The 12,595-nt window shown below is 46.9% G+C and overlaps 1 protein-coding gene across 1 annotated transcript; it reads left to right on the top strand.

The window, feature by feature from the left end:
- Positions 1-7,305: 7,305 nt before the first annotated feature.
- HD556DRAFT_1397035 (amino acid/polyamine transporter I) lies at positions 7,306-10,597 on the top strand. The gene is made up of 16 exons (XM_041303716.1): positions 7,306-7,600; positions 7,650-7,699; positions 7,771-7,951; positions 8,010-8,056; positions 8,106-8,160; positions 8,242-8,322; positions 8,382-8,448; positions 8,502-8,534; positions 8,595-8,685; positions 8,745-8,846; positions 8,900-8,991; positions 9,047-9,109; positions 9,163-9,517; positions 9,564-9,876; positions 9,936-10,250; positions 10,320-10,597. The coding sequence occupies exons 3-15, from the start codon at positions 7,790-7,792 to the stop codon at positions 10,230-10,232; spliced, it is 1,758 nt and encodes a 585-aa protein (XP_041156554.1). The 5' UTR covers positions 7,306-7,600; positions 7,650-7,699; positions 7,771-7,789; the 3' UTR covers positions 10,233-10,250; positions 10,320-10,597.
- The last annotated feature ends 1,998 nt before the right edge of the window (positions 10,598-12,595 follow it).

The following is a 12,595-nucleotide window of genomic DNA, read 5'->3' as shown; positions in this document are numbered from 1 at the left end:
AGTGAGATCGTGGGACTTGGCCACAAGGACGTCGCTAAATGGACGGGGTACAGATGATCGGTGCGGACTGTCTGCTAGAGTTTAGATGGCCAGCGAGTTTTGAGTACGGCAATTGGATACAGTAGAGAGTATACACAACCCATGTCGTGACTGCTGTATCCCGACTTCCCACTACCAGTGGATATGACGAGCCCTTTGGGATTGCGCAGGCAGCATCATGACGGTTATCTCCGGAATTCCGCCGGTGCTTTCCGTGTTGTCCTCATCCTCTATGCAATTCAGTATGTATTCTCCAATATTGTGACCGACTCTATTGTGACCGACTCCGTTCAACCAGACTGTGGCTCGTTCATCAAATTTAAAAGAAGAGTTGTCGGAGCCAGGGCGGAGAACTTTTCACACTCGCTACCACATTTGGCTCCAGCAAAACAGGACATTTAGACACTCTTCCCACTCAGGCTAACGCGGGAGTCGGGGAATACGTACTATCGTAGTCATTCAAGGACTCCTCCAAGACGTGTGAAGGCTCTCACACTGTCCGCTTGGTTTACACATTGTTGGACCTGCCAAGAGAGCACGCTGTCCTGCTGACTGATATACTTCATGATCACTGAGCAGCATGTCTGTTTTTAGTGCTGAATCCTGATGTCAGTTGTTCTGCGAAGATACCATCAAGTCGACTTCTCCAGCAGCTTTCTCAGATATTCATATGGATGATATTTCCCACCTTCAACTGACTGATTGAAGAGTTACAAGTCTGCTGTTGAGAGCCGGGTGTGCACAAAACAATCTCGTGACCGTCGAATCAGACATCGCCAGAGCTTTTCAATACGGAATGATGTTGGTGGAACTGTAGCAGACACTTCTCCGGTAATACGATCAACATAACTTACACCTTGCGCTTATCATTCACTTGCTGAAAGAGGCAGCTTATCTTGGGCATGGGCGACCTGTATACAGGCAGACTCAGGTCGCCAGTTACACCAGCAAAGCGTCGGTGAATGACACTTTTGATGCTTGGTACATCGTGGTCCACCATCGTGATGATATGGTGCCGCTCGATGTTCGCGAGGTTCCAAGGATTTATTGGATGGAGGAATTCCTCTCCGAGAGGGATCTTGAACCTAACAAAGATGCCACTGACATACATTGACTGCTAAAACTAGGCACTCTCGTTTTCTGCACAACTTCCAGCCATTTTGACGTTGTAAGGCGAGGCGATGAAAATTTCTCAAAAACATGTTTTTGGCTCATGTAACGCACCTTAGGAAGCATAGGAATACAACTATTCAGCCTCTTCATCCCCTTGTAAGACTCCGATTTGGTTGGCTCGTTTGCGGACAAGTATTGCTGCTTTGGAAAGTCAAGGGAGCGTTTCGAGCGCCGAGGACTCGACTCATCAGCTGGCGTAAGTTCAAGCCATGAAGATGTCGCCTTAGGTGAAGGTCACCAAGTGGTAGAGGGAAGAAAGGCAGATTGATAGCACTGAAAGATGGCGGTCGCGTCGAGCAGAGAGCGGAAGTGCTGGAGGAAATGTTGTTGGTAACGACCCTAATCCACGGTAAACTGTAAAGTACAACAGCCAGCAATTGCATGAATGACAAGCTATCTCGGGATTCTAAAAACGTTGATGAGGGTTGTGAAAGAGACTTTGAGTAACTGCAGGGATGCGTACAACTTGAAAAGAGGAGTTGAGAGCCTGGCGTATTGTTGTACCCTTGACCGTTGGACTAGTGCTAGAGATGAGATGAGAGACCGCTGCTGCGAAGGAATGAGCTATGCTACTACAGGAACCGTGTGCATGTGTGTATCGTCTGACTAAGCTGTGGAAACCTCCGAAAGCCTAGGTCTCTGTACCCTTGTCCTGGGACCCCTGGTCCATGCACCCCCCTAAAAAAAACGACCGGCGCCGGCCTCGACGCCACTCTTGATCCTATTCCGTCTTCTACTCTCCTTCCGCTTCGCTATCGTTCTCTTCGTCGTTTTCTTCCTCTTTTCCGTCTCTTTCTTCATCGTCCTCTTCGTTGTTATTTTCTTCATCTTCGTTATCTTCTATTTGCTCTTTTTCCTTATTTCTTTCTTCTGTCGTATGTTCTTCGTCCTCCTCCGTTTTGTTTTCTTCTAATCTTTTTTCGTGTTCCTCTTGTTCTCTTGCTAGCTCAGTGCCTAGACGCGGTGTGAAGGCTCTCAGTCTTCTTGCACTGAAATCTCCCTGTAACGGTGTCCCCTTCAGATTTTCTAGCGTGTATGAATTCCGTGCTCTTGCTCGCACTCTTCTTGGGACGGACCATTTCGGTATAAGCTTCCTCTCCGTTTTGAATGTATAATCTAAATCGTTACGGTAGACCTGAACCAATTGACCTATTTTGAATGTGACTTCACCTGGTGCCCGTTGCAGTACTCTTTTATCGAATTTCGCCTTCCGCTTTATGGCATGTCGCACGACTTCGTCGTATCCATCTAACCTCTGTTGTTCCACGTAAGCTATTTGTGCTAATGCTTCTGATGAACGTAGTGTTGATGTGCTTTCCTCTACCATTGTTATCGGGGTATTAATGACGAGTCCCAATAGTAACTCCTTTGGTGAAAATTTTAGTGCCGGCAACAGACGATAGTTAAGGGCGTGGACCGCATCATCGATGTGGTCCGGCCACGACTTAGGCAGTTTGTCCCATGCTATTTCCTGCTGTTGATCCTCTCCTATTTCGGGCGCGCACAATCTTTTCAGTACGTGTAATAATAGCTTGTTCGTACCTTCTACTAAACCATTGACCCAGGGCGAGTATGCCGCTACTGTGTGCAACTTACACTTTCTTGATTCGCAGAACATTCGTACAGCGTCGTTATTGAAATGTTTGCCCCTGTCCGCCATGAACGTCTCCGATGGTGTGAATGCGCTGAAGATATTAGTTAAACTGTCGACCGTGGTTCTTGCGCTACCCGCCGATTTATACTTGAAGACCCAAGTATGTTGCGAAAACGTGTCGAGATAAACTCCAAGTGTGCTATACCCTCCCTTCCCTTTCGGGAGAGATAGGTAATCCCCGACTAAGAGCTCGAATGGGTGTCTCCTGGTGATGGGTTCAAATAGTGAGTTTATGTGTGTCGGTCCAAAATTCTTGCACTTAGCGCAGTTCTTAATAGCTTCCAAAATTGACGCATCTAACTTCGGGCTCCATATGCTGTCCAGAAGAGCAATCTTGATAGTGTCCCTCCCCCAATGCCCGCCTTCCAGGTGCGTTTTTGCCGCTCGTGTCTTTGCTTCTTCTCTCGATATACATTCAACCTTAGCTCTGGCTCTTGTCGTTGTTCCGCCATGTACTTTCCAGAGCTTCCCTTCTTCTATGATGTATTGGGATGCTCTATGCCTTGCTCTCTTTTTCTCCCGTACGTCCTTATCTTGATCCAGATTGTGTATTGCATCTACGACTTCCAAGAAAACTGGTTCTTTGTCGAATCGTTTACGGAGATTGTCGATTTCCGTATTGACCAATTCCACGTGCATGATATCGTTTGCTAATCCTATCCTTGCTTCCCAGTCTTCTTGTACCGTCCACTCGCTCCCGTCTCCTTGAATGGGTTGCGTGTTCTCCCATTTCCTACTGAGGCCATCAGCTACGACGTTTAGCTTACCTGGTACGTGTCTGACGTCCACTATGTGATATGCTAGAATTCCTTCTTGCCATCTAGCGTGCGCCACATTCATATTTGGATTTAGTAGCGTGTCCTTCATTGCGCTGCAATCTGTCTCGATTTCGACTGGGAAACCCCATATTATACCTGAAAATTTATCTAACCCAAATTTCAGTGCTGCAAATTCCAACAAATACGACTTATACTTCCTTTCCGTTGCCGATGTCCGTTTCGATGCGAAACCTAGTGGATGCATTCGTTCTACCCACCATCCTGTCGGTGTTTGTGTCTTTACTCTCTGCGATAGTACCGCCGCGAAGCCCTCCAGACATCCGTCCGACGTAACAACAAAATGTGAGCCATCATATCTTGGTGCTTGTAATACTGGTCTTGATGTGATCGCTGTTTTGAGGTCTAGAAATGTGTTAGTGTGTTCCTGAGTCCAAATAGCACCTAGCTTGAAATTGCTCATTGTTCGTCGGTACGTCGCTTTCGACATGGTGTTGTCCACTGGTACTCTGAGTAACAAATTATGAATTGGTCCCTCCCTTTTTGCATATGCGCTTATTAGCGTACGATAAAACCCCGTCAAACCTAAAAACGATGCTAAGTTTTGTGCGTCCTGGGGTTGTTGCCATTCTACAATAGCTGTGAGTTTTGTTAAATCTGGTTTAACTCCATCTCTTCCTATTGTTCCCCCCGCAAACTCGGTTTCCGTCATGCACAGCTTGGTTTTGCTTGGTGCTATCGAGAACTTACATTCTCGAAAGCGCTTGAATAGAACTGTTAGTTTCTCTATCATTTCTTTGAATGTACTTGCCGCGCAACCCCCATCGTCCATGAACAACTCCATGAAGTGTGTTACTAATAAATCATGTAGTCTTGCCGCTAACGCTTCGCAAAATGCTGTTGGGGCTCCCGTTATTCCCATTGGCATTCTTCGATACCAAAAGTACCCGCGTCCTTCGATATAAAACGCTAGGTATGGGCGCCACTTTTCCGGTACTTCTATGGCGTAATATCCTGCTGCAAAATCAAATATTGATATGAAACGATGACCACTTAATCTTTGTTGTTTTGCTAGGATATCCCCCTGTGGCATTGGTGCGACTTCCGTTACTTTGTTGAGTTGCGCAAAGTTCTGACAAACTCTCCATTTCTTCGGTTTTCTCTCTTCTGGTTCGTCCAATGTTGGTCTTGGTACTTCTCTCGGTGGTAACTCGAACGCTGGGCGCATTCCTGCTGTCCTATATTGATCGTTGACTCGTTGTTTGAGTTCGTCCCACGTCAAGCCTCCAGCTTCGTGTGCCTTTTGAGCGATGACCGTTGTTGCTGCGCACTTGATAAGCTCCGGTGGTGCCCTTTCCACTATTCCTGCTGCGAGCATTTCGCTCACTCTCTCATTGTAGAACTGCGACTGTTCTGGTGTTAGTTGTCGTTGGTGTATCCTCAGATTAAATGTTGCGTCGTCCGGGATGTTTAAGTTCAACGTCGCTCCTGGTATTGGGACCACTTCCTTTAATGTTAGTGCAAAGTTATCCGCGTTCCTCGATACCAGTTGTTCTAACTCCTTTCGTTCCTCCTCTGTTAAGTCGTCCCCAAACATTATTTGCCGTAAGATTTCCTTGACTCTTATCGGATTGAATGGGTCCAATTGACGAGTGTATAGTGCCGCACTTCCTTTGATTGGTTCTGGTTCTCGAAGCTCCTCTAATATCTCGTCCTCTGTCTCCCCTTCATCCTGTTCCAATATTACGTTGGTGCTGACCGCATGCTCTGTAATCCCTGGTGCGTTAACGTTTTTCTCCTTTTCCGCTGACGAATTCTGATTGACTTCCCTCGCAGGGAGCTCCTCACTCCCCCGTAATGTTTCCCTCTTTAATTCTTTTCTCCATGTTCCCCTTTCCATTCTTTGCACCGTTGGTCTCCACTGTCCCATCGGTGTTCTCGACTGCCTTCTTCTTTCCTGCACCCTCTTTGCTCTCGTGCTTTCAACTTCCTCTCTTTGCTGTTTCTCGTCCAGCGTTAAGTTGACCCCTTCGCCTTGCTCCATCATGCGCTGATCTTTGACTTGATTCTCTAGTTGTGCTTCTTGTGCGCCTCCTGAAATCTTTATCTTGTCCGTTGCGTAATCGTGGACCGCCGCAAATGCTTGGAGCGTTGGTTTTCCCAGTAGAAATCCCCAACTCCCTCCGCTATCGAAAACCTCGAACGTACTCTCCGTTATTATCCCGTTAATTCTAACGTTTCCTGTCCATTTCGCAACCGAATTAATGACGTTTCCATTCGCCATCCGTAGTTTTTTGTTCGATTGGCCATAGTTGTGTAGTCTGTGCTTGATTATCTGAAATATTGATGAGCACATAACGCTAACCATTGCTCCGTCATCGAATAGCGCTCTGATTCTAACCACCTCTCCCTGTGGACCTTCCAGTTCGATTCGGTGTATGAATGGAACTGCCTCTCCGTTCTCTATTTGTGCCTTCGTTGTTTGCGGGTGTCCGACCGAATACAAGTCAACTATCTCGATTGCGCTGCGAGAATTGGTGATACATTTGACATCCTTAGCTACGGCTTTAGCATAGAGTTCGGGGCTATTGATCCTGATCTTTTCCTCGCATCTTGCCTCCACACATGCGAGGACTTCGATTTCGTCCTGCGGGTCCTTGAAACTTTGGGTCGATGTATTGTTCTGCTCTACGTCGACCCATCCCCTTTTCCCTGTTGCTCCGAGATTTCTTCGATCCATGCTCCTGTTGTCTCATTGCCCGATTGAATGACTTAAGAAAGTCTGCCGGATTTTCTGTTTTGCGTCCATCGCCATGAAATATCTGCGGTGTCTCCATAGGCATATATTGTTTTGGCTCTGCGATTTCGAAGAACTCGCCAAGATTGTAGTTTGGTGTCGTGAAAAGCGATGTGAACGGTTCTGGCTTTGCGTACTCTTGTAGTTCTAATTCGAGCTGAGATAAATCGAGGTCCAAATTCGGTACGTCTAACTCAGACAATGCCCTGTTACTTCCTGAGCTATTGATGCTCGTGAGCGGAGAATTTGGAAATTGTTCTGGTGTGTCTAGCGGGGATGAAGCTGTGGACGTATCCGCTGACCAGTTAATTTTTAACCGAACGTTGGTTATCGCCTGTCCTGTTTCTGTTCTAGGTCTCAAACCGCTATGCATCAGTTTTTTGGTGAAATTCCACGTAAACGAGTAGAAATAGAACACAGCCCTTTTTGAATACTTGTGGTTTGTTTAACAAACACCTGTTGTTTATCTTTATCTTTTTTGATCGTAATACGACGTAATACGTTGTCTGCGAAGCTTTTCGCAAATGGTATCCTGCTTTGCTTCTGATTCTGATGCTGCGGTTATATGCAAGGCTGCTGCTAAATCCGATGATCTGAAGATGCTGAATGCTCCTAAAATCCTATGCGTCTTTGGTTCGAAATCGCTCTGTTCACCAAGATGGACTAGTGCTAGAGATGAGATGAGAGACCGCTGCTGCGAAGGAATGAGCTATGCTACTACAGGAACCGTGTGCATGTGTGTATCGTCTGACTAAGCTGTGGAAACCTCCGAAAGCCTAGGTCTCTGTACCCTTGTCCTGGGACCCCTGGTCCACCGTAACGCCAAAAGGTAGCTTGTGTTTCAGTCAGTGTGTAAGTAGTATGTACTAAGCCAGCCAGCCCGTGTCACAATGGTGGCGTGGCATTTTTAGGATATCCGATTTTTTTTTGCCCCAGCACCGTGACTGTGTCCGTGACCAACATTAGATCCGTGATCATGAAGCGACGACGAGTCCAATCAGGTGGTGTTAGTGCTTTAAGCATGCAACCGATAATATCAACCAGGTCCAACCTGTTGCTATCATCGCAGCGAGGGAGTCGGATAACCGATTGCGCACCACGCTGCCACTTTCGACAGAACGCTCTCACTGGCATCTCATGCACATGTACCAAGAGCTCCAAGTGGGTACTTATCACACAGCCTGATCTCTGCAATATCCAATTGTTACAGTGACAGCTCAGCGCTCAGTACTAGTGCCTAGATTACGGTACGCCCCACCGGTGGGTTGCTTATCAAGACCGTTTTCTATTATGATATGGCTTAGCTTCGTAATGGGCGCTTAATGCTGTAGATAACCAAATGGGATTCGTATGAGGCCGGCTTTCTTCCGCGCTCCATCGCTTCTTCTTTTCATCCCACTAGCTGCGCGCGACATGGAATCACCGCAGCACGCTGTTTCAAGGGCAGACGAGGCCTTGCTCGCTGAGCTCGGGTACAAGCAGGAGTTCAAGCGTGCATTTACACCCTTAGAGGTATTATCAATGCTGCCATGTTTAGCCATTGGAGAACTGATAGCGAAGACGATCACAGGTCTTTGGTATAGCTTTCAGTATTATTGGCCTACTCCCCTCGATTGCGTACGTCGTCCTTCTCTTTGCCTTCCAAGGGTCTAATTCATTTGAATAGCTCTGTTCTGTTTTACGCTGTGCCCAATGGAGGACCAGCTTCGATGGTGTGGGGTGTACGTGCTTGCTCCGCCGGGTATCTCCTTGCGCGAATTATGCTGATGGGGGTGACATGGTTACTTGTCGATATCCCATAGTGGGCAGCTGCAAGTTTTTTTATCCTCTGCGTAGGGATGTCAATGGCCGAATTGGGTTCCGCAGCGCCAACATCCGGAGGGGTGAGTCCGGTTTTGTCTTTCTTGACGTAGTATCCTGGAGTGATGTGGATGAAACACAGTTATACTTCTGGACACATTCCTTGTCATCTCCGCGGTGCAGAAATTTACTTGCCTGGATTGTTGGGTGTAAGTCTGTTATGGTAATTTTAACGAGCAGAGGTGTATTGACGCGACGACAGACTCAAACACCATCGGTACCATAGCGTCGGTTGGTAAGACGCTCATGGCTGCTTTGTGATGCCAAATTTTACTTACTATGACTTCCTGCATAGCATCTATTGACTGGGGATGCGCAGTGCAAGTCATGGCTGCAATATCCATTGGCTCAGGCCAAGCTTTTACCCCAACAAGTGCCCAAACTTTGTGCGCCATTTAAGACACTGGTCCAATTAATGAACTTGCTCATGATGTCGAATATCTAGTGGAGTCTACGTTGCAATAGTCTTGTCGCACGCAGTGATATGCTGCTTGGGAACTGCGGTTCTCGCAAGACTGCAAACAGTTTATGTTGTGCTTAACGTCTGGTTTGTGATGAAGCCGTACAGGTGCATTCGAGTTACTGAATTACTGCGAGTAGTTTGTGTCTTGCCGTTATTATTGGCCTTCCTGCTGCAACGCCAAAGGCGAACATGAACAGCGCAAGTTATGCGCTTGGTAATTTCACAAATTGTCAGTGAATACGTTCTGGTAGTGAACTCGACTGATATCAGAATGGTATATACAGTGAACGGCTGGACAGATGGCTACGCATTCATTCTAAGTTTCCTTGCACCGGCATGGACCATTGGTATGTTCTCACAGGGCGTTGCACGTGTCATGGGTACTGATGTCATGTTGAAGGTTCCTTTGACTCAAGTGTGCATATCAGCGAGGAATCGTCGAATGCTGCCACTGCTGTTCCATGGGCCATTGTAAGCCTCGAACCCGGTATTTGTTCAATTACTGAGTGCATTCCAGGTCAGCGCCATCGGTATCGCAGGCATCCTTGGTTGGGGTACGTAGTATTTATTCATGTTAACTTCTCTAACACTGCCTATCGTCTTGCAGCAATCAACGTCTCTCTTACATTCTGTATGGGCAGCGACCTGGAGTCCCTTCTGAACAGCCCGGTTGGACAACCCATGGCCCAAATTTTCTTCAACAGCTTCGGCCAAAAGGGAACGCTTGCACTGTGGTCCTTCGTCGTGCTTGTTCAGTAAGTGGACAGCTGTGCCCTTTGAACTATAATTGATTAGGTGCAGATATATGATGGGCTCGAGCATGGTCCTTGCATCATCCCGCCAAACATTCGCATTTTCCCGTGATGGCGCACTTCCGTTCTCATCCGTCCTCTATCGCATGAACAGCTTCACCAAGACGCCCGTCAACACTGTTTGGTTCGTCGCGATCATCTCGATCATCCTCGGCTTGTTGTCGTTCGCGGGCCCGCAAGCTATCAACGCCATCTTTTCTCTATCCGTCACAGCGTTATACATCGCATATTCAATCCCGATCATCGCGCGCTTCGTGTTCAAAAACGACTTCAAGCCTGGTCCCTTCGATTTAGGCATCTTTGTGAGTCGGACAGCTTGGTGCTTAAGGATGCTTGTTGACTATTGAGTTGTGATTTGAAGAGCATTCCAGTTGCGTTCATTGCCGTGTCGTACATGTTCATTATGGACATCGCATTTTTCTTCCCGACGACGCCACAAACTGATGTTGCGAACATGAACTACACCGTGGTCGTGCTGGGTGGTATACTCTTTTTGTCTATCGTGTGGTACTACTTCCCCGTGTATGGTGGTGTGCATTGGTTCACGGGCCCAGTGTCAAACATTGGGAAGGTAACTGAGGAGAACGCATCGAGCATTCGGGAGTCAGAAGAGAAGAATATACGTGAGGATGTTAGGGCGGTACCCGTTGGGGCTTGATACTAGAGGATTCCGATAGTGAGTCCATTATAGACTTTATTTGCTCAACCCGTACAAGGAATGTGGAATTGCATTTGTTTTACGAAGGGACGAACGAATCGAGGAGTTTCTTTTAAGCTAGCGGAGACCGATATGGATACTCCACATAAATGCGCGAGGAGACTTGGTCTGACACAGCAATTTGACTGTCAGACGGGAAATGATCACGGGAAACTGAAACTGCAGTCGACAGCCATCATAGCGGCAACGACGTGGCACGGCCAAACACGAACACCAGTCTATTCAATCGAGGTAGGTCTTGTGACATGCATAGCGACCAAGAAGCACAGAAGAAGCTTTTAAAGATGTGAGGTGATACACGTTGACTTCATGCTACTCCATTATCCTGTCAACTTGGTCGGCGGCACATGGGGACATGGCAAAAATAATGCGAGCGACAGCTTAGGATCCGTTATGTGAGAGATGGTGATCAGGCTTGTAGGTCGGAACGGCTCGGCATTGATATTCACAGTATTGATACCTTGGTTGTCAGGGCTTCTAGCACCTCCAAACAAATGGTGTGTGTACCGTCGATGTACCATTGCCCAGACATATATATCAGGTTGTTTTGGAATCCGCACTTGTACATGCAACGATGTTTGAATTTTGGTGGCTCGATTTGCCGCGACCTATTTGGAAGTCCAGTCCATTAGTACCTCAACACATTCCCTTGCTTGCAGACCGGAACTCGAGTAACATGGGCCGACCCTGGCCATGACGTGTTTTCAGGGTGAGTCTTTTTGTTAACATCGATCTCATCAACCGTAATTGCAGCTGAATAGATTTGGGAATCAGTCTAATCGGGCTATCGATATCTTGGAAGATGGCGCGATGATAAACGCTCTCCAGGACCAGGTGAGATTTTTGAAAGGATCCATACAGCTACAGCATGTCAGCATCTCTAGTATCCTGATCACACTCTGTCCATCACATGTGTAGCTAATAAAAGTCATCTTTAAACTGTACAGTGATGTTATGATCCGACGCGATCCTCCGTCGCGTTGCCGCGATAGCAAAAATGCACCAAAAGGTTGTCCAATTCGAACTATCAAACGCAATGCTCACGAGTGAGCATTTGAATAAACTGGCTCATTTTGTGCAACGGAGATGACACGGACCTATAGTATTTTTACGGCACCGACATCCATGTATCAACGGAAGTTATGTCTTGCAATGATGCCATGGCTTGACGCGATCCAATATTGTAGTCTCCGGCATACTGCTGCACTACATAGCAAACATGGACCGAAAGATTGACCAGGGTGAATGTACCATATGCATCAACTGCAACACTCGTGGGTAAGGCTAGGCCTCTTCTATGGGCATTGAACCGCCGGGTAACTTGTCAGTGTCGTCCATCTGGGTCCCTCCCGATTGGTGATCAGTAGGTCGCGTGTCGTCCATCTGCCTTGATTCCATACGTGATATGAGTCTCCTGGGTTAGACCACGCGTATCATATGACCCCCCTTTTCTGTCCGGCTACTCCGAGTCAGTGTTGGTCTTACTAGACCTCTTGGTATTAATGTGCTTGTCCAGCACAGCGGATGATAATAATATTTTTGTGTTATATAATAATAGAGCAAAGGACCCACCCATCAATGACGCGATCTTTGAGTTTGAATTTGAGGACTTTATTAATTATTCATTAAGTAGAGTTTTTGCGATTTGACCTGGCATATTGCTATGGTGATCAAGCGTAGGGGGAAGGTGATGCCTTCAAGGCAATCTGGAACTTTACTCCTGAGATCTATACACCATCTTCCTACCCACAATATTCACCGGTGCTCTCTCGGAGATGTCAGTCGAACTCCACATTACAGCCACTCTTCATACCGAAGGACGTTTTGTTATACAAAGCGTGGCAGGTCAGTGTTCGATATGCATAGCAAGTGTTGTGTGTAGCAAAGCTTTACGACATTGACGGTGAAGTAGATGCCAGGTTGAGCTAGAATCAGTACTTGCCTTTTATCATGATACCATGACGCCATGACCTTACTGATTAATTAATTGGCTTGTGTTAGATATGTGAACCTATCAGGACAACAACAAGGTCTTACTTGATGTACGTGATACATACACAATCATCTCAATATGACTAAGATCAACTTGCAGGAACACCCAATCATGATGGCAATCGACGTCCCGTATGCACAGGGAAATTACGCATGTTTTTTCATGGTTCTCCGGTTATTGATTCCACCTGATTCCATACTGAAAAATACTTCAGCGAGAGAAAAATGGAAGAAGAATCTGCTGACTTCGACGACTCGGACTACTAGTAATTACCGTAGGCAGCTCACGGCCTGCCAAGTCCAGTATCACG

The sequence above is a fragment of the Suillus plorans genome (genome assembly GCF_016647745.1).
Source record: "Suillus plorans strain S12 chromosome Unknown HD556scaffold_58, whole genome shotgun sequence".
Lineage (NCBI taxonomy): Eukaryota > Fungi > Basidiomycota > Agaricomycetes > Boletales > Suillaceae > Suillus > Suillus plorans.
Note: the sequence above shows the minus strand (reverse complement) of the source record. Positions and strands in the feature narration are given on the sequence as shown.

Bases quoted from the DNA above. Each gene is read 5' to 3' on its own strand.
- HD556DRAFT_1397035 (XM_041303716.1), top strand. From the start codon at position 7,790: ATGAGGCCGGCTTTCTTCCGCGCTCCATCGCTTCTTCTTTTCATCCCA. The intron at 8,535-8,594 runs GTAAGACGCTCA...CTTCCTGCATAG, and splicing joins CGGTACCATAGCGTCGGTTG to CATCTATTGACTGGGGATGC. The intron at 8,992-9,046 runs GTCAGTGAATAC...TGGTATATACAG, and splicing joins GCTTGGTAATTTCACAAATT to TGAACGGCTGGACAGATGGC.